Below are 27258 nucleotides of genomic sequence, written 5' to 3' on the forward strand. Positions count from 1 at the left end.
TGTATATATATATATATATATATATATATATACTATAGGTCAGTTATAGGTTTAGGAATTTTTTTTATTATTATTATTATTATTATTATTATTATTTTTAAATATATTTAGTGATCTGGCACTTCTTTTGGTGTTAACAAATGTGACCTTGGACCACAAAACCAGTCATTTTTAGCAATAGCCAAAATTACATTATATGGGTCGAAATTATTGATTTTTCTTTTCTTTATTAAGTAAAGATTATGCTCCATGAAGATATTTTGTACATTTCCTACTGTAAATATATCAAAACTTAATTTTTAGTAATATGCATTGCTAAGAATTTTATTTGGACAACTTTAAAGGCGATTTTCTCAATATTTTCCAGATTCAGATTCCAGTTTCCAAATAGATGTATCTCAGTCAGATATTGTCCTATCCTAACAATAAATCAATGAAAAGCTTATTTATTCAGCTTTCAGCTGATGTATAATTCTCAATTAAAAAAAACGGACGCTTATGACTGGTTTTGTGTTTCAGGGTCACAAACAACATCATCTAAGTTATTTTTCACATGGATTTTGGGCTTCATGAACTTTTGACAGAAGTCTGTGTATGAGTATGTCATCCATTATAGTCCTGTGTAAAGTCTGAGTGGTTTGAGAACAGCTGTGTGCACAGTGACAGTGATCTGGAGAACTTAATGTTCCTTAATGATAAACCCATTGTGACAACTGCTTATGAGCTTATGTGTGTTTGTAATCATGCCATAGTTTTAAGAAAAAAAATGTTGTCAGATGAGGGCAAAATATGTCAGAGGTAAATCTGCAAAATTTTTATTTTATTTTATTTTATTTTATTTTATTTTATTTTATTTTATTGTATTTTATTTTATGTTTAGTCAGTTGTAGTTATAATTATGGTATATTCCTATGGTATATTAGATAAGTAGGTAAATGTGTGCAAGTGTACTCGTCTGAGTTGGTTATGTCTGTAAGCATTTATGCCAGAATTTCTACCAGCATGCTGCTCTGCTAGTAAATCAGCCAGTTACATCAGTGAACGCCAGCACAAAGAGTGTGTCATATGAGAGTATCTCATAGCACGGTGTCTGATTGGCCTTGTGTGTGTGTGTGTGTGTGTGTGTGTGAGTGTGAGGTGAAGCCTGCACAGTCCACTCTCCATTAATTTAATGTTAGGCTGCCTATCATCATGCACAGATGCCTATAGACACATAAATGGCTCTCTTGTGTGCGTATGCGTGTGTGTGTTTGCACAAGCGTGTAGCCTACTGAGCCTAATGATGCGGAAAGATAGCGTATGCCACTGCAGCACACAGCTTTATTTACAAACACACTTTCTCACACACACACGTATACACACACTCATTAGCTGATCAGTACAGTTATAATAATTAACACATAAAACACCAGCTCTTTCGGTGCCTCCCCCCCTCTCTGTCATTAAGATGATATCATTGAGCATTGAGATGGAATGGTTACGTCTGTTCATTCATTAGAGAATGCATCCATCTGGTGTGTTTGGGTGTGTGGGAGTGCGTTTAGCGGGCAGTGTGCCCATCGATCTGAAAGGCTTCATTAGATAAGTGCTGACATCACAGATTGATGTCTCTTTAAGGCAGCCTGCCACAGCGCTGACAGGGGAAATCAGAGATATTGACTTCCCTGTGGGTATGTGTGTGTGTTGTGGATGCTTAGAGATGTGAGTGGTATATGTAAAGTGCATGCATGCATTATGGGAGCAGGTGAATGTGTGTGTGTGTGCGTGTGTGTGTGTGTCTGTGTCCTGTTCCTCTGGTTTAATGGGCTCCCAAGCTTTAGGTGTTCACTAATGATTGTTGTTACACACTCCACAGCGCGGCTAAGGGCCTTGTCAAACTGTCAGCATCACGTACAATCGTTCGCACACAGCTTTTCAGAAGAGAAGAGAAGAGAAGAGAAAAGAAGAGAAAAGAATCAGATGTGAGGCATCAGACTAATTAGAATCGAAAGCAAATTAAACAAACCAGAAAGACAAACTACAGGGGGTGTGGAAACAGAAAATGATGATAGATATAAAGTGAAAAAGAATGAAGGAGAGAGAGTAATTAAGTGAGAGTTTATCTGCGTTTAACCCATGTCTCTGAGTGCTGATAGCGGATTGATTAGGGATGTCTTTACCATTCAAAGTGTTTTACTAATGAAGACTAGGGCAAGATCATTCTTATTGACTACCTCTGAGCCGCTATTGATCTACGTTTAGATTGAGCAACGGAAGTGCGTGCGCCTGTGCTTATTTGAGAGCATGACTACCTTTAAGGGTTTGTCTGGTTCTGTCACTTATATAAATAAACTACAAAGTCATGACTAAAGGCCTATGTTTCTCTCACCTGCCCTTATCCAAGTAGGACATGTTTCTTCAATCAACATCCTTGTTGGTCTTGGAACAATATTCTTGTAAACCAGTCAGATTTGAATGGTGGTTAATGGGTAAAGTTATTACTATGTTTGCCAGGAATGTTGCTCTAAGACCAACAAAGATGTTGATCCAGAAACAGACATCTTAATTGCAACCACAAAACCAGTCTTAAGTAGCACGGGTATATTTGTAGCAATAGCCAAAAATACATTATATGGGTCAGAATTATTGATTTTTCTTTTATGCCAAAAAATAATTGGGATATTAAGTAAAGATCATGTTCCGTGAAGATATTTTGTAAATTTACTTCCATAAATATATTAAAACTTTTTGATTAGTAATATGCATTGCTAAGAACTTCATTTGCACAACTTTAAAGGTGATTTGCACCCTCAGATTTCAGATAGTTGTATCTCAGCCAAATATTGCCCTATCATAACAAACCATACATAAAAGGAAAGCTTTTTTATTTAGCTTCTTGAAAAATTAATAATAAAAAAATGTGCCCTTATGACTGGTTTTGTGGTCCAGAGTCACATATATACTTTATTACAGGGATATTTCACACAAAAATTTACATTTTGTAGATTAATAACTCTCATGTCATTCCAAACCTGTATGACTTACTTTCTTCTGTGGAATATAAAAGAAGATATTTTGAAGAATGTTTCAGCTGCCCAAAGCAATTTCCAAAATACACTAAAATTATTTTATTTTATTTTATTTTATTTTATTTTATTTTATTTTATTTTATTTCAAACTACCAAAAATTTGTGCATACTTAGGATGCCGATATGGGCTGCCTTTCACTATGAGCCATTTAAAAGCGTCTGGTCCAGTTCTATGAAGCATGACTTTAGATGAGAGGAGAGCAGTCTAATGCTGAAGTGACATTTCTGTGTTTTTCATGTCTGACCTGTTTCTCATGGCTGTAGTGAATGAGTAAGAATGATATGCTACATGCTACTCAGCATTGGTTCTTTGTGTTAGATAAGTTTCACATGGAGATTTGTTTGCAGTTTTGGCTTCTGTAGCGGTTTGAGAATTGTTGAATTTGGATGATAAAGTCCAAATTTTGGTCATGCGTAAAATGATATTCAACAGCCTCATTGCTTAATAAAACAAGGCTTTTTGGATCCCTCTTCATGTGCTGTGTGAAAGCAAAACAGAAAGTTAAAGCTGAAAGTTTTAGTGGTAGATAAGCATAAATTTGAGTGTTTAGTTTAGCACAGGCAGTGTTAGCAGCCGCAGGCTGAATCCCCGCAGGGCCCTGCTCACCCAAGGCTCTTTCCCCATTGGCTGCCTCCAGGAGATTAAAGAGAATAAATGCCACCTGATTGGCTGTTTAAAATTTCATAAGGCTTTGCAAAATGTATAGCAATGGTAGAAAAGTTTAACCTGTTAAAAGGGAAGCTGTTTTGATGTTGAGTTCATTTACATACAGTATAAAATTGCACAGAAAAGTGTCATCAAATGTTCCCATCGAATGTCAGGAATAACTGCTGTTTCATTTCAGTCATAATTTGCTTTGTTCTGCAAAGGGTAAGTGACTTACAAGCAGCTACAACAGTCAAAGCGAACAGTACCAGTGTCAAACAATTTTTGTTTAATCCAATTTTACATAATTCCCAGTTACCTGTTTTAGACCGCTATTTCACGGTAGAGAAAATAGACACAAACTTTCTGACTACCGTTCAAAAATTTGAGGTCAGTGAGATAAATAAATACTTTAATCAGTAAGGATGCATTAAAGTGCTCCTATTATGCCATTTTAAAGGTTGCTAATATTGTTTTATGAGTCTTCTAAAACAGGTGTACATGTATGCAAGGTCAAAAAACACTTTAGTTTTCTCCAAAAATATATTTAATTTTACCTCGTTTCTAAATGATTTGTAAATGACTCGTGCGAAGCAGTTCGAAGAATCAGTCTCTCTAAACCCCTCCTTTCCGTGAGCCCTCACTGCTGTGATTGGTCAGATGGCACAGTCCTTTATGATTGGTCTACCGCGTACAGCGTGTCAAAAACGAAACGCCGATTGCCATAACTGACTGACAGCCCTGGAGACTTGTCAGTACATAGAAAATATGGCATCGATTTCACCTTAAGTGGCTGATTGACAAGTTAGCACGGGCTACCGTGGAAAGTGCTCGCAATTTGCTCATGTAAGTGAACTGGGCACACCTCTATATTGTAAATTTTAACATTGTTTAATGCATTAAGCGGCTTTCACACCAAATGCAGAAAGCGCTGTGCTGGCCGCTGGGTTTAGTGCAAAAGTTCAGCTAATTTAAACTTTGAGCACGGCTTGCATGTCAGTGGTGCTCTCCGCTGCGCATGCGGAGAAACAAGCCGTCCGCGTGCGGCGCAAGCAATTGAAATGATGGGTTTCATAGCGCAGCGCTTTCCACATTCGGTGTGAAAGCTGCTTTGTGCGCCATTCTTTATCATTACTCCAATTAATGAGACAGACAGACAGTCAAGCTGCATCAATCACAATTTTTTAGACAACAGTGGGCCCACAGCTGAACAACAGAACTACAGAATCATGAGTTAGCCGGTTAGTGCTAACTCACGCATGTACAGGGTTGTTACACAGCATAACATTATTTTTACACAACTACATATTTTGAACGATCGCTAGAAAATACAATCTTTGTAGATTCATCTTTTGGAAGTGAATATAAAACAAATTTACTTACAGCGTAGGATACAGCGTCTTCTCGACATGACGTAAAGCTCATGGAAATTGTTTATGGGTGGGCAAGTTGTTTGCGACATAGAACGTGGGCGGGCATTATGCAAATGTTACTTTGTGGCGTACAGCCGTAACAGAATAAGATTCGAATTCCTGACGACTCGTTCAGGTGATTGTGAGCCAACTCTTTTTTTTTTTTTGATAGACAATAACTTTTTTTATCATGCACTGTCGCCTTCACAACTTTGCAAATAGTTTATGTTCACATGCAGCTACATGACACACTGCATGGAAGGTCATATTTGAAAAGGCATAATAGGAGCACTTTAAATTGATCAAAAATGACAGAACAGAAATATAGTGTTACAAATTAAACCTACATTTAATTTAAACATGTTACTGAATGTTAACTTCAGCATGACTGTCATTACTTGTGACTGAATCACATATTCATATCATGTGATATTGCTTAATCATAGGCCAAAAAACAACTTAAGTTTGCATCAAAATATTTCTGTCGTCTCTTTTTCATAAGCCTTTGTTGAATCTCCCAGGGTGCTGCTCAGTATTTTATTCAGCTTGTCAGAAATGGTAACAGATCTATTGTGGGATGATTATTACTAAGTTTTGTTGAAAGCCACTGATCAACAGAGCAATTAAAAACAATGAATAAGGCATCCGGCTTTAGCTACAGCTTAGACAATACAATCCTCTCCTGGTGGACACGTTTGTTTGAAAAGTAGTGGGGAAAAATGTCACTCTCTCTTTGTCTCTTTCTCTCTCTCTCTTTCTTTTCTCTCATTCAGTGTGCATGTCTCACCATTTGGTATATTGTTAATTCTATTTACTCCTCTTTCAATACAAAATAATGACACACATATTGGAGCACAATATGCGGTTGTTTATGTTTGTTAGGTTTGGCATGGTTACGTGACACTGTTTCTCACTGATATGGAGATCATTTAATAGCGGCAGCTACATGTGTTTAGCACACTGAACTAAACCAAGTGCCAAAGGCAGAGATCCAACATTCAAAAGCAATGCAGGGAGAAGAAAGTTGGACAGAAAATGAGAACGTAATACTAATGTCCAGAGGTTATGTTGGACAGTTCACCCCAAAATGAACATTCTGTCATCATTTAATCACCCCAGTGTTGTTCCAAACCTGTTTGACTTTCTGAATTTCTATGGAACACAAAAGATTTTTTGAAGAAAGTAAGTCAGGTTTGCATCAACATGAGGGTGAATAAATAGGATGATCTATTCCTTTTAAGCTCAGTCAGCAACATATGTTGCCATGCTGTCCATCGCCAGAAACTTACACTTTATTTCACTGTATTGCAATCATATAACACTTGAGCGAATTACTAGACGTGGCATTTGTCATGTACTCCGTGTCGGGATGGCACACATGCCACCTTATGAATAACTAAAGAGAAAGGGGCAGACTGGTGTGTGTGTGAGGTGGTGTTGGTGCCAGGTTCATGCCAGGCTCTGCTGAAGGCAATATGCCTTAGCAAGATCCTGTGTAGGATAAGCAGAGGAAGCTGGCAGCATTAACATACTGATGCCGGAGGACTTGAGCGGAAACGCCTCTTCAGTGCCTGTCTTCTCTTCCCTTCTTACTTCACTTCCGTATGTTTCATTTCAGCCCTTTATTCCATATGTGTGCTTTCTTCTTTCTTCTATGTACTTTTCCTCCTCCATGTTTGTGTTTTTTGCCACACTTTTTTCCTCTACAGTATTATATTCCAAATCCAGGTTGTTACTCGAAGGGTTTCACCATTTTCTGTAGGTAGTTAGAAATATGTGGGTTGGAAGTTCATAGGAAAATTGGAGAGTGATAGCTTGTTGAGTGTGTTCTCCAGTGTGTGTAGGCTGAAAATTACACTCATAAAAGCAGTTTTAAATTCCATAACAATCAAAACATGATGCATTAATTACCCTGAGACACTGACTGACTGTTGTAGCTTTGGTGGGACGTTCCTGCTAACTTGTTTCTCAGTTTACAGCGTCTAAATTATATTACATTTGTGATGATTTACCAGAGTCAGTTTGGACCTCACAGCTGATAAATGTGTGGAGTTTCCTTAACTTTTAGTGAAAAAACCATACATAATTAAAACACATTTTATAGAAAACTGTTATAAGTAGAAACTTCATCTCATGTGAATATACAATTCACATAAAACCCACTTTTTTCCTTTTTTTTTTTAAATGTAAAACCTTTTAAATTGAACCCCGGGTATTAAAGAGATAGTTCACCCAAAGATTAATCCAATCGGAGTCTACAAAGCTCTATCGTGGCAATAGGTGAGTGTTTCTCTTCATCAGTCTAAAAGAAGTCCAATAAAATGCATCCATCCATAATAAAAAGTGCCTCACATGGCTCCGGGGGGTGAATAAAGGCCTCCTGTAGCAAATCGATGTGTTTTTGTAAGAAAAATATCCATATTTAAAAAGTAATAATCGCTTTAATCTAGCTTGCGCCAACTGGTCGTACATCATGATAGAACTTGGGAGAGCCAGGATAATTGTTAATATAAATCATATATACTTAGGATGCCTGGAGGGTGAGTAAATAATGGGCTAAATTTAATTTTTGAATGAACCCTTTAAGACTTGTATGGCTTAATTTAATGTAAATTATGTTTCTTACTGAAATATGTAGTAGAAAACACATGAACAGTTGACGTTATTTAAAAAATCCACCTTGTTTTATGCGTATTTTGGACTATGGGGAGCGCCATTATTTGAATGACATGAAATGGTTGCACTCAGTGAGCTACTGGCACTACCTGTTGATATTTTTACCGCAACACAACTCGGAAAATAAAATACTGATACGATGACCACAGCTACTGAAAGAGCTTACAGTTGGCGGTGGATATAAGCATAGGCTTAAACCAAATGCTGTACCATCGATTTATCCCACAAGGAGTCTAAATGCCCCAGATATTGAATGAAATCTGTGCCGAGAAACTCCTTCAGTGACTGCGGCATCATGACAAACGTCGGCATGTTTACATCCTGTCAGGATGGCATCTAGCGTTTCTTGTCTCTGCCGTTTGTAAACTTTTTCAATAGCTGTGGTCTATAAGCCTCAAAGGCATCAGTGCTGAAGTGGAGAGAACAAAGATGTGGGTCTTTAGGAAGTTTTATTCGTCCACAGGCATCTTCCCATCAATTACATTATATTAAGCCGTACAAGCCTTAATACCTGGAGTTCCCTTTAAATTAGCACCAATGATCAATGATAACTTAAAAATCTGTAAGATCGGCCCATGACTAATAAAGCATTCTTATGACTCACATGTTGCTATGTGGGACATTCCTGCTAACTAGTTTCTCAGTTTACATCCTTTAAATTGTATTACATTTTAAAGTAACTTACCAGAGGCGGTTTGGGCCTCACCCCAGAGGTATTTTATTTTCAAAGGGCATCAGAGAGTTGAACTTGCCTTTTACTGCCTGTTCGACATGAGAGCGACTTGGGAGGATGTCGCTGTTCCGATCGGAGAGAGTGTGTGCGATTCCCTTGTGTTGACTCCTTGTTCCTGTTTTGGTTTGTAAGAGCATCTGTTGTTCATGTCGCTCCCCTAGTCTGAGATTTGAGCATAACCCTGGCCTGTCTTTCTCTCTCGTTCGCTCTGATTAAAGGTAGGATGGTAGCGGTGGCCCGTGTGCTTTTTAGAGCATTAAATCCAGCCTCTGCAGATTTGCACGCCTGTCGCTCAGCCCTGTCAGGTGAATGCCAGAGAGACCGAGAGAGGTACCGGGGTCCACGGAGCTACACGGATAAACCATTTGTATCTGTTCAGTGCTGTGAACAGCGATCAGACAATGTACTCCCACGTCTCATGGGGTGCGGTTAGCGGTGTGTGCTGTATTTGAGGCGTGAGTGATGTGTGGGGTGGACAGGCAGTGCCCATAGGAGAGGAACATGGGGCAGAGTGCCATGGGGAGCCACCCACATCATGTCTCCTTCCCTGTAGCTGCCCTCCAGCGTTCTCTATAAAACTCCTCGGGTTAGCCACAGAGCGAAGTAGTGGCATAAAGTGATTGAGTCTGTTTTAGCACGGCCATATTTATGTGATTTGTTTAGCTTTTGTCTCTAGAGGTGGTCTATATTAGGTCATAGAAAGCAATAATTCTGATAAGAAGAGGCACTAGGAGATGTTAGAGAGACAGCTTGGTCATGCTTTTTGTAGAATACGATGTTGATGTTGGCTAGTCTTCTTTTTTCTTTAATAACAATATTCATTAGGAATTCACCAATATTAAATTTTTTGTCATAATTGGTCAATATTTAATTTAATTTAATTGTTAAAAGTTTTGCCATATAATTAATCTATTTTATTTTATTTTATTTTATTATATTAAAGTTGGCATGAAAAGAATTCACCTATATATATATATATATATAATTTGTCCTAACTGATCATTTTATTTTATTTTATTTTTGGCCATGAAAGTTGGCATGAAACAAAAATTGCTACCAACTTTTTTTTTCCATGTTGTGATGTACATCCATGTGAAAATTTAGTAAAAAAAAAAAAAATAAATAAAAAAAAAATTTAAATGATTTTAAAATTCTGTAATATTTTGTTTTAAAAAAATCTTTTATTTTAAATGCTGCATTTGAATATAGGTACCAAAACATATTTTAGTGTCAGAAAAGTGATATTGATTTGCTAAAAATCAAATTTAACAGTTTTACTAAACTTAAGAAAATTAACTTAAAGTGATGGCGCTGGTAATATAAATGTAAAAAATGGAGAAATGAGCACATTTATGAAATGTGCAATATTGGACAATTTACATCCAATATCGACTAATATAATCAATTAAAAATCTGTAATATCATCCCATAACTGATAATGTACCAATACATCATGCATCCCTAATATTTGTTCAATACACGCCTCAGGTGCATCCAGGACTGTTAATCCACCACGAGGGGACACTCTTTACTCTGCGCTAATCCTTATAACTCTCTCTAAACCAAAATATATCTCTTACTCTATTATAAAAGAATGTACATGTACCTTTGTACATATACCACACATCCTCTAACAGCAATTCATACCTCACAACATGAGAAAATAATTGTCATAAATCACACCCTACCTTGTCAGTGGGTTCAGCATCCTGTTGAACAGGACGCAGGCGCTAAAGTAGGATCTGCCAGATTAGTTTCAAACAAAAGCAGGTGAGCCGCAGTGTTAGCACAAGTAATTCGGTCCTTTTGTGAACTTGTGTAGACGAGGGTTTAGCTCTTGTCAAAAAACTGATGTTTGTTGAAAATGATTTGCGTTGTACGATTCTTTAATTTAAGATCATTATATTGAGTAGGGTGTGGGTTTGCTTGTGAGTTCAATCTGCTCACAGACTACAATTCAGCCATCTGTTTTAACATACATGAAGCAACAAATTTAATCCCTCAAAATGGGTGGGCCGAATCCACTTTGAACCCTGGACCAGGACAATTGTACGTAAATGCGCTCAAGGCATCGTCAGCGAGGTCACAGGTGGCGGCAGTAATTCTGTCACTACGATTCTCTGCTCGTTTCAGCACCTCAAAACCACTTCAGTGGAGAGAAATTTGGCACGCAACTCGCACTCTTATTAAACAACAAAAGGGGGAGGGAGCGTGGTGTTGTAACCTGTTCGTTTTTAATTAAGTGAACCATCCTCATCAAAGGCTCACCTGGTATTTTGGGTTTGTTCAATAATAATGCTTTGAATAAGTGTCAGGGCAACAGATAATACCGTGGGAGAGGACACGAAATCTTCACATCCCTTGCTCTGAAATAGCAAACCGGTGGAGGATTGAATGAATCGGAAACTTGTTCTTGACAGACAGCATATTGTATTCCATGTGTTTGTTTTTCAGTGAAACCGTGTTTTATAGTGTGTATAATGGCAGTCAGCCAAAGCCTGGCTAAAGAGCTCAATTAAAGGTAAGGCGCTAAGCACACGAACATCGCTCGTGACGTACAACGGCTAACTCTGCAGATATGACTCAGTCTTTGAACCAGATACCGCAGCAAACCGATATCGGTTATAGCTTCTTGGCATTGGAAAGCGATTTGGCACTGGGTTAGATAAAGACTTTCGTTGGTTGAGCTGAGTTAGCTGAACTGAATTTTTGTCCTTTATGGAAGCACCAATTGATGCTAACAGCCGAGGAACGCTTACTTCAGACGTTTATCAGCTATGGAAAGCAAGAAGAAACCTCTGGGAATTTTCCTTGAAATAGCTGTATATAAAAAGATGCACACACAAATACACACACATACTGTGTTCTTATTCACCATGGGCAAAAATACTCTCACCCCATCAAATATTCATCCAGGCAAGCTGCTGAATGATTTTCTGTCTGTTCCAGCCGTGTGCGGTGACTGGCTGGAGGTGGACGGAGCGAGTCAGGAGTCATTAGGCCTGAAGAGGCTGCAGGGTCCTCAGATTTACAGGAAGGAGGGGGAATGGATGGTGACATGTTGATGTTGTACTCAGTGCGTCGGGAATCCCTTGAGAGGCTAGCCCCTTCTCTTTTATGCTCCTCTTCCTCCTCCTCTCTGGCTAGTTTTTGCTCCTTTGCTCCATTTTCTCGGCCTTTAGCCTCCAGAGTGGCACAGATGATAACTTTCTGTACTTTGTGTCGGTCGTTTCGTTCCAGGAGTGCAGAGGCTAAACAGTTGTGAAGAGTGTAATCTCTCAGATTGACTGGGCTGTCTGGCTCATGCTTGTTTGCTCTCAGACACTGGCCTCGGGCCAGTCGAGGGTCTGCGAGTCTGACAACTGAGCCCCTTTAGCGATCCACCCTGCTGTTTCCAGATCAGCAGTTAACCCCTTAAGCCGGTCATCTCACGGTCCCCCGTAGCTGAGCTCGGTGGGTGAACGCAGCCATCCACCGAGGTTCAGAAAGATTACAGTGTGGTTTATGCAGCTTTAATGGGAATCGCATGAAGCAGAGGAAACAATTACTGCTGCTAAACACAGCGATGCTGAATTATACTTACAAAAACGTAAAGGTCACATCATGAGGAATCAAATTTTGCTTGATCTTCTGAGATAAAAGAGTTCAGTGTACTATGAAAACAATTTTCATAACTTCAACTTTGTCCCAAGTCCAAAAAGAATTAAGAAACCGCCTTTGGAACAAAAACTCAATTTGGGAGCCCCGTGCGGTTTCTTTGAATTAGAAAAAAAGCAGTCAAGTTATTGCCTTGACAATGTTCCCCCCATATGATAAGAGGAAAGTTCTATACCATTTAAAATAATGATTCTTGTCACTTAAATTACTGTAATTATTATGTCTGTTATCATTTTACTGAGCAGGTTTGTTAATAACGTACTAGCAGGTATTTTTATGTCGTTTTTAAATGTAATAACTGGTATGAGTTAAGGTGCAGTTAAATTTACTGCTGTTCTGCCAATTTCTAATTTAAAATTCAGTCAGTTTTTAAAGGAAATTCACTCGATTTCACTCGAATTCACTAGTTTGAGGGCAAGAGGGTCATGTGAGTTTACCATGTTGTCGGGCTGGGCGATATGGACAAAAAATTTATCATGATTATTTACTCGATAATTGTCACGATAAATGTCACATTTTTGTTTCTTTCAGCTTTAAAGGCAGATTTTTGCTCTAGTGTGAAAGTTGTAAAAACCAGATGGTTTTAAACTATTCTTTATGGTCAGAACACGACAAACACTTAACGTTTTTGAATTCTTTACACTTTTCCAATCATTTTTTCTTAACAAAATAAAATGATTTCTTATTTCTACATGTTCTAATGAATAATATTGTTTCAAATCAAGAAACAGGTTTGTGTTGCCTCATAATATTATTAATAATATAACATTTTTTTGTCTCTTAGGAATACACCTTTGATAGTAGCTTGAGGTAGGATGCAGATGTAGATTTATGATCATTATCAAAATCAGTAATATCTGTAAAAATTGTAGCAACTTCATTTTTATGTGGTGAAATTTAATTATCCTGACTGTTGACGATTTTTTTAAATTAACTATTGTTTTCAATAGTAGCATACATTTAAATCATGATAATCACAGTTAAAACCACATATATAGGTCCTAATACCATATAATACCATGGTAAACATGTAATATGGTTTTTGTGTATTTGTATGAAAAACAGTAGTGTTAATACATTTAGTATAACATAAATGCATGAGCGCTATAGCTTAATCACAAAAAATACTGTAATTATATTCCATTATTCCTCATTCAATGCATTTATTACATGTCTACATTAAAAATATAATACAATTTGACACAAATACCCATATTTCGGACATAATACCATGGTGCAGTTTGTGCTTCTACAGTAAATCTATAGTAAATGATGCCGATTTGTAGATTAAAAAATCTTCTGATTGTATTGTTGCGACTTTGCCACATAAACATTGTAAGAACATTTATTGAACTCTTGTTATCTTTTATCAAAAATTTATATCGCACGAAAATTGTCATCGATTTATCACCCAGCTACCATGTTGACCAACAAAAAGTTGCTTGGTTTGAAAGTGATTTCTTTGCAAACTGTGCTTCATTCATTGTCACACTATTGACAATAGAAAATGCATCATGTTGCCTAAAAAAAAAAAAATTTGCTAATGTGACTACACCTTTGCATTTCACTATGCTGCTTTTCAATGTTTTGATGTGTTTGACCCTATGTGCTCATCCTACATCTTTTGCAGCTTCTTGCTCGTGGCATGGCATTCTAAAAATGTACCACTCAGAAAACACATTGCTACTTTCCTTTCCTTTTTTTCAGTCTTCTTTGCTTCCTGATCTTTTTAACACAAAAATGAATGGCCCCTTAAGAGTCAGCAAAATGGAATCAAATGATACCCCAATTCTGTTAATAAACCCACTAACAGAATTTTGCTTGCATTAAAAAAAACAAAAAACAAAAAACAATAATAATAATAATTTATTAAACTAAGAATCACTGGTGCAGAAGAGCACGCTTGCAGTTTAGTAAGTGTGAGCTCTTGACTTTTTTATTTGAATAAGTTGGGTGGAGCTGTGTGTTGAAGTTTTAATTGTATGTGGGTTTTTTTGTTTGTTTGTTTTTGGATTTATTTGATTGTATATGTGCGTTTATCAACCCCTGGTCACAAACAGACACACAATATCAATGGGGTTCAACAGGCTAAAGCTCCAATTTGCAGTTTCAATGCAGCTTCAAAGGGCTCTACACGATCCCAGCCAAATAATAAGGGTCTTATCTAGCAAAATAATCTGCCATTTTCTAAAAAAAAGTAAAAATGTGTATATCACATTTCCACATTTGCACATCTTGCACTAGCTTTGCGATGCACGTCTACAACTTCACGCATTATGTAATCAAGTTGGAAAGGTCTAGCATGTTTAGTTCTTTGTTTTCATTTACTTCGGTTCAAAAAGGTAGAATAGGGTAAAAAGCTCCATCTTATTTTCTCCTCCAATTTCAAAATTGTTCAACATCGTTATTTTAACCTTTTTTGTGAAGGGTGTTTGGCTTTCTTTGCATGTTCGCTTTGAAAACACTGGGTCAGTTCTTTTGTCTACATCGTGACCTTTCTGACGTGATTATGTAATGAGTGAAGTCGAGATAGTGCAAGATGAATGTTTGTAGTTAAAAAGTATACAATTTTTACTTTTTTTGACTAGATAAGATCCTTTTTCCTTAGCTGGGATCATGTAGAGCCCATTGAAGCTGCAGTGAAACTGCAGTTTGGACCTTCAACCCATTGAAGTCCACTATATGGAGAACAATCCAGGAATGTTTTCCTCAAAAACCTTAATTTCTTTTCGACTGAACAAAGACATGAACATCTCTGATGACATGGGAGGTAAGTAAATTATATGGAATTTTTTTTCATTCTGGAAGCGAACTAATCCTGTAATATATCATTTTTGAAGGTAAAGCTGCAGAAAGAGCATATTTAAGGGTTGGGGAAGGTGAAAATTGTCATCTAAAAACCAATGATGATTAATCGTATTCAAGCGGACCAAAAGATAAATCATTTTGAACATGAGTTTAATAGCTATTTTCTTTGTGTTTGTCCTGATTCGCTGCCGTTATATTGCATTACAAGAGTTTTACTGGAAACTGAGACAAATCTCACATGTTTATCCTGCTATTGTGCTCTATATAAAGTTCTGTTTGAATTGGAACATTCCCATTGTCATTCTTAAGAACCTTCTCCAGTTCAGTTGTTCATGAGCTCTTTAGTTTCAATGTCTGTGTTAGTCCTTAAGGTATGAGGCCACTGCAAAAACACAAAGGCTTCTGTAAACCCTCATTGTGACTTTTTGTTTGCGTGTTGACGCTAGTAAAGCTCAGACGGTGTAGACAAAGGGTTGGGTACATTACACAGCAAATTACTTTCTTAATATCAGTGGATGGGAAATATCCATTCTATTCACAACAAAGATAACCTGTTTGATTCTGTCAAGCATGTTTACCTATCGCTTTAACTACGGTGCTTCATTACCGTTAACACACACACTAACAAACACATCGCCTCCATCTTAAGAACACACGCGCACATGCACAAAAAGTTATTTAATTTGCTCTCTTAATTTTTCCCCCCTTTTTCTTTCTCTTACACTCACTCACTGTGTAAACACACATCCTCCACCCATTAGCCATGTCTGTGAGTCTGCTACCTGCTCATTGCGGTGCCCCAGGGGCCTGCTCGGCCTGACCGCTCCCTTAAACAAATTGTTGGCAGTTCACAGACTTTTAAATGCCACACTGTTTTAATTAGACTATTTACTTAATAGGCTGCAAAAACGCTATTCACACAGCAGGAGGAGCAGGTGATTCAGGGCTTCAAACACCGAGTGGATGTTCTCTCACATCTCTTTAATTTGATCTTTTGATTTTTTTTTTTTTTTTTGCTCTAATTATATGTAGATCGTTGACTGCATGCATGCTGCTCATATTTGAATGAATTCCATTTCTATGATCTGTCACTTTGTGACTTCGCACCCAGCACGCTTAAAATACTCTAGCAGGTAGCTCGTCCTATTTCACACGTCCTTATTAGTTGCTGTCATTTGTGAGAACATGACAGTTAGCACCTGCGGCTCTGTCAGTGCAACTATTTCTTAGTAATTGAGACCAACCTGTTCTGTCCTCTGAGTTTACGGAAGCAAAATATTAGTGGTACGTGTCCAGGATATGTTGGCAAACAGCGGCATTTGTGTTAGAACATGACTGTGTTTACTGCTAATGAGATGACATGAATTCATTCATGTTTGAATAGAATAATGACACAGGGCTAGTGTCACCACCCAAAATTAGTCTTTTTTTCCCACTTCTGCCTCCACTGTAATCAGCTAATCACCTTTATGTCAGCTGTTTGTGTGTGTGTGTGTATGCACTAGCCTATGTTATTCAAACTAATTATGAGAGTGTTTTTCATCATTGTTCTTCTGCTTAGTTATTTTGTATGCTCTCATTTTGGTAATACAAGGTTTTCTAATGCACTGGGTGTATCATGAACTAACAATGAACACTTTTTTACACAGCATTTGTTTATTTTACTTAATGTTGATTTGTAATTATACCATTGTTCACTCTTAATTCATTTTCATTCAAAATAAACTGCCTTTCAGAAGTTTGGGGCTGTTAAGTTTTTTTGCTTACCAAGGCTGCATTTATTAAATCAAAAACAGTACTATTACAAATTTAAATAACTGTTTTAATATCTTATCTTATCTTCCTGTGATAGCAGATTTAGATTTTAGCTTTCATTACTCCAGTCTTGGGTCACATGATCCTTCAGAAATCATTCTAATGTGTAGATTTGGTGCTCAAGACACATTTCTTATGTTGAAAACAGATTTTGACACTTTTAAAGGATTCTCTGATGAATAAAACATTCAAAAGAACAAAAAGTCATAATAAAAAGTCATAATTATGAGATAAAAAGCCAAAATTATAATTTCATAAGTCATAATTACGAGATAAGTCAAAATTATGACTTGCTTAAGTCATAATTATGAGTTAGAAAGTCGAAATTATAGTGAGCCAGCAAGTCATCATTTCAATTTATCTCATAATTTCGTAATTTTGACTTTATCTCATAGTTATGACTTAAGTCATAATTTCGACTTTTTGTCTTAATTATGACTTAAATCATAATTTCAGACTTTTAAACTCGTAATTTCGGCTTTTAATCTCATAATTTCAACTTTTTTAGTTTTTTTTTTAATAATTTCAGAAGTCACAATTACAAGATAAAAAGTCAAAATTATGAAAAAAAAATATAACTTAAAAGGTCGAAATTATGAGATAAAATGTCAAAATTGAGATAAAAAATTCGAAATTATGACTTAAGTCATAATTACGAGATAAAAAGTCGAAATTATAGTAAGCCAGCAAGTCATAATTTCAGACTTTTTAAGTCATAATTTCAACTTTTTATCTCGTAGTTATGACTCAAGTCATAATTTTGACGTTTTATCTTGTAATTATGACTTTTAGAGTCTTAATTTCGACTTGTATGTCTTAATTATGACTTAGGTATGTCATAATTTTGACTTAGGGCATGATTTTTTTTCTTGCGTCGCGGAAATGGGCTTCCATAAATATTACCTTCAGATCAATTTTTGTATTTTGTATAATGACGTATTTACCAATTTAAATGCTATGCTTTTTCTTTCTTTCTCTGTCATATCTATAATTAGCAGACTTTTTTGATCATATGGGCTTTATAGATGTCCAGTGGACACTGGTCATGTGACTGCGGTCAGGTGTGGGTCACTGAAGTTGCAGTATATCTGTCAGAACAGGCTTTTTTGTCCCATTTCTTTCCACTCTGTGATGCCCACAGGGCTTAAGCTTGCGTATGTCTTGTTGCGCGTACAGGACACGTATGCATACAGGTGTATGTTCTTTTATGTATCCATGAGACTGATTGTTTTACTGGTGCGTTTGTCAGTTTTCATGTGGCAGACGTTTAACATGTTAAACGCAGTGTTAGTGTTCCCAACCTCGCTGTTATCCACTTCCTGATCACTCTGAGATTTATTGGCCCTCAAACACCCCCCTGTGAAAAACTGCAAACATTCAGAACCTCATAACCTCCTCTCCCTCAGGCATTTTCTCTCTCTCTCACACACACACATACGCATATATAGCCTTTTCCTTTTCCCAGTCGCTCCATATTTCATTCAGACATGTAAATAAACACCATCAGAGTGAAAAAACCCCTAGTGTCTTTTTAAACGCACTAATTAGTTTTGGCCCAGAATATCAGAGTGTTGTATGTGGCAGGCTGTCACCTCAGTAGGTGACAAAATGGAGTGGTAGGACGTGTCAGGGCACGTGTTACTGCAACACTATTTGTTTTTACCTTGATGACACCCTGAGGGACCGGAGTCCAGGTGGGACAGCGTCCAGAAGGACACTGAGACCCACGCTGCTTCATTCAAGTGTCATTTAACCAAGTTGACTGACAGACAAACGACTTCAGGCATGACTGTTGCCCTCTTCACACACTTCTTCTTATTACAACCTGTCTCCGTGTGTACCGGCGTGTCATGTGTGCTGTAAACCGGTGCTGGTGTTGACATCTGGCTGCGTTCTTTCATGAGGCCTGAGGGGGGCGATCGGAGGGGCGTGTGGGATAATTTGTTATGGTGTTAACAGGCTAATAGACGTCCACCTGGTTTTGAGAGTTCAGAGACAACAGTGGCCTCCTCTGCAATCAGCTTAAGACTTCAGCCCCTGTTTTATTACCCCAATTATGAGAACCGTTTAGAGGCAACCGCTGTGTGTGTGTGTTTTTCATCTCATCTGGTTGGGTTAGGACCCAGACACCCACTCTCACCACATCAAACGAGGTTGTCTGGGTAAAGGTGTGCTGGCGGGTTCTGTCCCCATTTTCTCTTGCGGTGTCTGTGTGTCCTGTAGCAGAGCTTGGGAGAGCTTGTTTCATGTGGTCTGCTGTGAGCTGTTGGCGTGCAGATGCTAAAGACCTCCTGCTTCTGGTGGACTCGTTGCCACCCAAATATAACTCCGCTCATTGTCTCCCAACCCACTTACACACGTGGAAAAAAAAAGAAAAAGAGGGGAACTACTTTGGTCTGTTTTTCTGTAGCCATTAATTAGGGGAAATGGTAGATCAGATGCCAGTTTTATTATCTTGGGGTTTTTAAAAAAAATCACATACCACTCATTCACCCACATACTCACCCGCCTGCATACGCTCAGACACATTTACTAATATTTTACATTTGTTTATTTACTCACTTCCAGAGTTTATATAATTTTGAAATTATATATGTGACCCAGGACCACAAAACCAGTCATAAGTGTCAGTTTTTTGAAACTGAGATTTATACAACATCTGAAAGTTGATAAAAAGGCTTTCCATTGATGTGTGGTTTATTCGGAGAGGACAATATTTGGCCGAGATACAACTACTTGAAAATCTGGAATCTGAGGGTGCAAACAAATCTAAATATTGAGAAAATCGCCTTTAAAGTTGTCCAAATGAAGTTCTTAGCAATGCATATTACTAATCAAAAAACTAAGTTTTGATATATTTATGGTAGGAAATTTGCAAAATATCTTCATTTGTTGGCCTAAAAGAAAAATCGATCATTTTGACCCATACATTGTGTTTTTGTCTATTGCTACAAATATATACCGTGCTACTTAAGACTGGTTTTGTGGTCTAGGGTCTCATTAATTTAATTTAATTTAATTTAATATTATTTTATTAAAACGTTTATTTTCTTTTAACTTTTATTTTATTTTCTTTTAACTTTTATTTTATTTTCTTTTAACTTTTATTTTATTTTTTATTTGTTTTATGAAACTACTAAAACACATTGACAAATAATGTCGGTTTAGATTTAATCAATCATTAATAGCTCAAACTTAGTTGCTCACTACCCAGTTTGAACTTTACCAGTTTGTTTTATTTGATCTTAATTAAGTTCATCTCTATTTCAGTTCAAAAACAACAGAAAAAAAAAAAAGTTTTATAACCAGGCAAACCCTTTTTGTAGTTTTAAATGAGCCTGAAGAATCTGTTGAAGATGTTATCAGTGTGCTTGTTCGTACTCTTATATTGGAGATGTGATTGCTTGCATGGGCCTTAGAGCCAAATCGTGATTTATGATCGACTCACTTGTTTTTGCATGACTCGTTTGATGGCATTCTCTGAACAGGGCCAATCACTGCCAAAAATCGTAAAACGACACACACACCCTTAACACCTGTGCGCGTGAAACAAGAACGAAAAATTTCACCCCGTATGAGTAACACCATCAAATATCTGTGAATTTCACAGCAGGCGTATACAAACCGCAGACTTCGTAGAGACACGCTGTTGTACAAATAACGCTTATCGCGTGCAGATACAGGATAGCACGGGCGCAGGTTAACATCACCGTAATGTCCTAATCAAACAGGCCCATTTGTAGCTGTATGGTTGTAAATGATCTCCTGGTGGGCTAATGCAATTAGCATTGTCTCCTGTCTGTGTACCCAGCATTTTAGCCCTACATCTATCAGCGTAATGGCGGTGGGCAGAAGCTCTGATGTTGTCTAATAAGGGCATTTTACTCCCTTTAAGAGTGGGGGGCAGGTAATGTACGACCTCGGAGGTGAAGTCCAGCGCTGTGCTATAAACCACAGCGATATGTCAAAGAGAGGGAAAGTCCAACTGAAAAGAGGTTTTAATCATTTCATTTATCAGTTCGTTCTTGCTTTTCACTCCCCCTCTTCTCTAGTTTATCTCAGTCGGAGGAGGATTCAGAGAGCGAGGGAAATCGATGCGGAGAACATTACAGTAAAATGTATTGATCAGACACAGAGAGAGGCTTGCGTGCCGCCCAGAGATGGCCTAGTGATGCAATGCTTAAAGGAATTTATCCACTGCCTTCTGCATTAACCTTTTATTGACTGCTTTGCCTGTCCATAATTAACACTCACTTTAGCTAAAGTGGTTAGTTTCAGCTGGGAGGCCAGGTGCGCGTGTGTGCGTCGCATTGTTCGCGGACCGAGTCGAAGTTCAAGTGCGCCGAATGTGTCGGGTGGGAGTATGCGAGCCGCCCCCCAGAAGAACAGAGGTGATAGATCTCCTTCCCTCCACATTAGCTTGCTATTCCAGCAGGCCTGGCTGTAGGGTTATAGGGTTTCAGAGCAAATTGAAATGAGTGATTGTAACGTCGATCTCTCCTGAGCGCGGGTCAGATGGGAGAGGTAGACTGCATCTCGCAGAGGTTAATCTGTATGGATGGTTGGCATACACTTCCAAATATACTTCCAACAGTCCACACACACTCTTTGTGTCTTTACTCTTAAGCACTGACTGCGTGTGGAAATGTGATATGGAGTCACGTGGTGAAGGGTTGCATATGTTTATGTGAATTTCTTTAATCTAAATGGTTCATTCACGCGCATTTACAATTCAGAGGTGATTTGGTGCTATAATGTTAAAAAATGTTGAATTTGGGAGATAGTTTAAAGGCACAGTTCACCCAAAAATGAAAATTCCGTCATCATTATCATGTCAACACCCTTGTGTTGTTCCAAAGAATCGTTTTCCATACTGTGAAAGTCAATGGCCACATCAGCTGTTTGATTACCAGCATCCTCTTTTGTGGTCAACAGAATATGAAATAAACAACTTGACATCTCGGGTAATTGCTTCCTTTAAAATCTGATGGAATGTGTTTATTCTCACCACAAATAATGCTGTACCATATTAAGAGGAAAATCCTGTCATCAGTTACTCATCATCTTGTCTTTCGAAACCCTTATGACTTTCTTTGTTTTCCATGGAACGCAAAACTAAACTTTTCCGAAAGTCCAAGCTGTTCTTTTCCAGTAAATGATAACCGTGGTTGTCCAGTGGGGCTGTCAAGGATTATTTTGATATCGCATAACCGAGTAATCTGTCATTTATTCTGACGATTAATCAAGTAAGTGGATAATTATAATTATTTTATTTTTTTTAGTAGTAAAAATAGACCTAAGTGAACAATAGCCTCTAAAATGACTTAAAAATACATATATCATAGGAATGAAGCAATAATAATTAGTTCAAATAATGTATCAAAATGGTTTTATAGAACAAAACAGGAAAAATACACAATGTATTAAAACAATATATTCATAACTTATGTACATTGTGTAATAAATCCAATGCCCGCAGAGTGCTTTTACACTTTACAGCACTATCTAATCCTTGTTTTATATTGACTCAACAACATTTAATTCAAATGTCAACTTAATCTTAAACAATTTCTTCATGATAGAAAAGCTACAGCCACTGTAATTTCTTGAATATGTGGACATGTGTTAATGAGAAAAAAGTAATGTTGTAATCTCCTGTATTTGCATGGGTTTATAAATGAATTACTTTAAAATGGTGACAGATTGTGTAGCAGCATTTACTGTGAATGAAGCCGCTCTGACACAAACGTTACCTACACGTATGTAAATAATTAAAGCGCATATTACACCTGCATCGCATATATTTATTTACTTGAATCATAACATTTGTAAATTCTGGAATGTGCCACTTCTAGTATTTTGTCGATTACTCGACACAAGTACATCAAATACTCAAATAGAATCAAGGAATCATTGCAGATCTATTGTCAAGTAAGATATTTTGTGAGTAATGTATTCAATTTTTGTCTCTTCTTAATGCAATACTGTCAAATGACTTCATAATACTTGTAATATAGTGCATATGATATATATATAGTCATAAGAACTTCATATGAGTTTCTGCTGATTTTTTACACAGTAGTGTATATTAAAATTAATTTATACAACATGAAATTTTGAAATTATATTACTTTATAGAGAAATATTATCTCAGAGGGAACATCGGACGCTCATTTTCAACAAGTAAGTGTGGTTCTTTAGGGTCTTCATGAAATGTCTGCAAAATACTTTGGGTAAAATTCCTCAATGGTCGTGTAAAACAACATCCGTTTTACCTTGTCAAAAACAGCTCTATTCACAGTGAACAGTTTCTGTGCATGTCTCTTTAAATGATAATGAGCTAATTTTTTTGTTTATTCAGTGGCGCGTTGCCATCACAAGCAAAATTAATCCACTGTGTCTTTAGTGGCTCTGACGTTGTGAAAGAATGACTCTTGCATTGCTTACGAAACGTTGCCACTACAGCTGCTCGAGCACGGAGAAAATGGCGGACAACGTACAACTTGCTGAGGGCAGAACTATGCTAATTACGGGACAGTCCATCAGCAGTCATGGGCGGGGCCTGAGCAGTATGACATCATACTGCTCAGAAAATCGAAATGGCTTGATAATTGAGCCTATTTAGGTTTTTTGGGGATAAAAAAAAGGAGTAGTTGGTGCTGATAGCATAATGGGCAGTGTTACAAACGTCTTGAGTTCAAATCCCATCTTGAAGACCTTTCCCGATCCCGTCCCCCTCTCTCTCTTCCTGTCTACTTCGATGTCTTCTTTTGCATCCAATGTCCTCTTTAAGGTCAGTTAATGTGTAAAACTATTGTTTATTGTTAGTTAGCAGCTTGGACTTTCTGCTAAATATCCCTGTTTGTGTTCCACCTGTTGTTTACAGGCTTGGAGCAACATAGGAGTGTGTAAATTATGGCAAAAGTTCACTTTTATGCAAACCATCCCTCTAAGTGTGTATGTTTATGTGGATCTTTATGGCTGGCATTCATTCATGTGCTTGCGGTCTCTTTCACCACAGTCTATTTACTTCAGTTCCCTCTTCTCTGTCTCTTCCAATAATCCAGTAAATGATGAGAGAGTTTAAACACACACGCGCGTGCGTATAGAACGAGCTCTCATATTATTTATGAACTGATGTGCTACATTAGGGTACTTAGCGCATGTTAACGGATGTTATTGTCAAGCCCTGATGCAGTATGAGGATGATATATTGAAGCTCTATATGCTAATTCCACCCTCGGCGTGTAATGCAGCCTCTCATGTGGCCGGCGCAGTTGGAGAGACAGCACTTAACAGGAGAGCCACTCCACCATTAAGTGGCCCTTACAAAATATATAACCACAAATAGTGTCAGAGAGGGGCTGTCCTCTGACCACTGGACTGCACAGACTCATCCATAACGCTGGCCTCCTCTGGGCACCGCTGCAGTCTTTGAGTGGAGGATGATGAGTGTTTACTGTAGGCTGTTTGCTTGAGACAAGTGTTTGTGGGAGAACTTTGTGTGTTTGTTTGGATAGTGGAAATTTGTCAGCATTTTGTCTCCTTGCTGAATAAAAGTATTTTATGTTGAAATTCACATTACACTAACTGTTTATCCCTTATTCTTTAGCCTAAAATAACAACTGATGATATAAAAATTCCCTTTTACTGAGCCAATGTTACACATACCCTTGGATTTCTCTTCATATGCAGTTAAAAGTTCACGCTCGTCTTTTATAGTATTTTTGATTCATAATGACAGCAAGCTGTACCTCTGTACCTCTCTCTCTTTTTCTCTTTCTCTCTCTCTCTCACACACACACACACAACCAGAGATGTTGCACATTCTCACTAACACACCCAGTTGTGTCATATTTATGAGAAGCTATATTGTCATATTTTAGTAAACCCCCCTGTCTGTATATTAATTAGCTGACAAAATGAAATGCTGTAACATCAAAGTTACTGTGGAATTAAAGCCACAGGCTTCACCTGCCCAGGTGTAAATGACTGAGATATTAATCAGCACTGGCCAGGTGTGTTGAGAAGGTGATTTACACTGCATACACTTTTAGGATTGCAGAAGTGCATTCCTGAGGCTTCGTTCAAAGGAAGAGCAAGGGGATGAGGCCATACCACACACACTTGAACACACACACACTAACAAAAGCTGTGCAGTGCTTCGTTTCTTTATAAAAGTGTCATTAGGGCAGGTTATTGTGTGTTGTAAAGAAATCAGGAAATGAGTGTGTGGACTGCCTCTAGACAAACACACACTTCTTTGTGTGTTTAGGGCGACATTACCTATTCACACGTTCCCTGGAAAGCACATGCAGTAACCTAGGGGTGTTTTTGCGTCAGTTTTACACCGAAAAGAAATGTTCAGTGTAAATGCACTACCGTTCAAAAGTTTTACAAATGTTGGTAGTCAGTATTTTTTTATTTTATTTTATTTTATTTTATTTTATTAAAGATGTAAAATAACTGTTTATTGTTATTTTATTTTATTTTTTACTTTCTGATTCAAGAAAAATTTCATCAAAAAAAATTGTGAACTGTTGTGCTGCTTAATGTTTTTGTGGGAACCATGATGCATTTATTCAAGTTCAAAAGAGCAGCATTTATTTGAGTTTTGTTTTTGTAACATGAATTAATGTCTTCTGACTTCTGATTTATTTGTGTCCTTGCTGAATACACATTTAAATTTCTTAACAAGAAAAATAAATCTTACTGACTAAACTTTTGAATATTCTGAAAATATTATAGATATTTATTCATCCACTCATTAATTCATTGAAAATATTTATATTGTGTCTGTCAGATTTGAACTTTATGTAGTTAGTTATAAAGCTGTTGTTTCCTTTTGTGTCCCAATAGATGCCAGTCAAGCCTGGCACAGACCTTGCCCCCCGAGGAAGCGCCTGTCGACCGACCCTATTGGAGTAATGAAGATCCTGACATGCCCCTCCCCTTTGACCTCTCTGAAATCATCAACCGTGTTGAGTCGCTTCTCTGGAGGTGAACTACAATTACTGCGCTTTTGTGAATGTCCTATGTTAGGATTGTTATTAAAATCATAGAAAGTGGCCTTTTAGGGATAGCTCATCCAAAAATGAAAATTCTGTCATTAAGTACTCGCCCTTATGTCGTTCCAAAGCTATAAGACCTTTGTTCATCTTTGGAACACAAATTAAGATATTTTTGATGAAATCTGAGAGCTTTCTAACCATGCATAGACAGCAACGCAACTACCATGTTCAAGGCTCAGAAAGGTAGTAAGGACATTGTTAAAATACATCAGTCGTTCAACCATAATTTTATGAAGCTATGAGAATACATTGTGTGCACAGAGAAAACAAAAATAACTTTATTCAACAATTTCGTCTCTTCCGTGTCAATCTTCAATGAGTGTTCATGACAGTACCATGACATATATGTTTGCATCTTTCTGCTTGTTAACATGTCGCAGTGCATCTAGGTTCTACATCAGAAAGACAGCTCCTGCGTCAAAAGCACCACGTGGAACTCTAGTGAATGCACGGAAACTGATACGGAAGAAAAGAAATTGTTAAATAAAGTCATTATTGTTTTCTTGGCGCACAAAAAGTATTCTTGTAGCTTCATAAAACTAAGGTTGAAACACTGATGTCACATGGACTATTTTCACAATGCCCTTACTAGGGCTGCACCATAATAGTCGATTAACTGCTAGTCAATGAGAAGAGGCTTCGTCGATCAAAATTTTATTAGTCGCTAGTTTCAGATGATAAGCCATATATAGTGTATCATCTGAAAGATGTATGTAGTAGCAGCTACTTTACATGGCTGCTCAATCTAATGTTAACCTAGAAAAATGTGCGCTATTCAAGTGTCTGTGCTTAGTGTGGAAGCTGAATAGTAGTGCGCGCACTGCATGATAGATGGTGGTGCCGGTGCGATGACTTGCTCTTAAAATACTTCATTTTTGCTGATACAGATAAAAGTAATACATCTTTCAAATCTGTAAAGACTCTACGTTTGTTTGTGTGCACTCACAATAGCAACAAAACATTGCGCTTTGGTAAAATAATGAAAGCAAACAGGATGCGCCGTCTTGCTCTCTGAACTTGAACACATCAAAAAATAATGAACCAAAACTCTGTGTAAACTTTCCTTATAAACATGAAAAATATATTTATAGAGAGTGAAATGTCTACTTTTAAACAAACCAGTTCAACTGGAAAACAGATCTTCTGAGATTATGTAATCAGTTCTCATACAGGCGTGTGAATGACTACTAGTTGACAAGAAAAATCTTCACTGGAGGACAGCCTTAGTCCTTACTACCTTTCTGGACCTTGAATGTGGTAGTTGTGTTGCTGTCTATGCAGGGTCAGAAAGCTCTCAGATTTCATCAAAAATATCCACAGTTTTTTTTTTTTTTTTTTTTCATTTTTGGGTGAACTATCCCTTTAAAAAATG

General features: G+C 37.4%; 1 protein-coding gene across 1 annotated transcript in view; it reads left to right on the forward strand.

Moving 5' to 3' along the window:
* fto (FTO alpha-ketoglutarate dependent dioxygenase) overlaps positions 1-27258 on the forward strand; it is a 166393-nt gene that overhangs the window by 137613 nt on the left and 1522 nt on the right. The window contains exon 10 of the mRNA XM_051114696.1: positions 25675-25815. Within this exon, the coding sequence (XP_050970653.1) occupies positions 25675-25815 (141 nt within the window). The remainder of the gene's footprint in view (positions 1-25674; positions 25816-27258) is intronic.

The sequence above is a fragment of the Labeo rohita genome, chromosome 7 (assembly GCF_022985175.1).
Source record: "Labeo rohita strain BAU-BD-2019 chromosome 7, IGBB_LRoh.1.0, whole genome shotgun sequence".
NCBI lineage: Eukaryota > Metazoa > Chordata > Actinopteri > Cypriniformes > Cyprinidae > Labeo > Labeo rohita.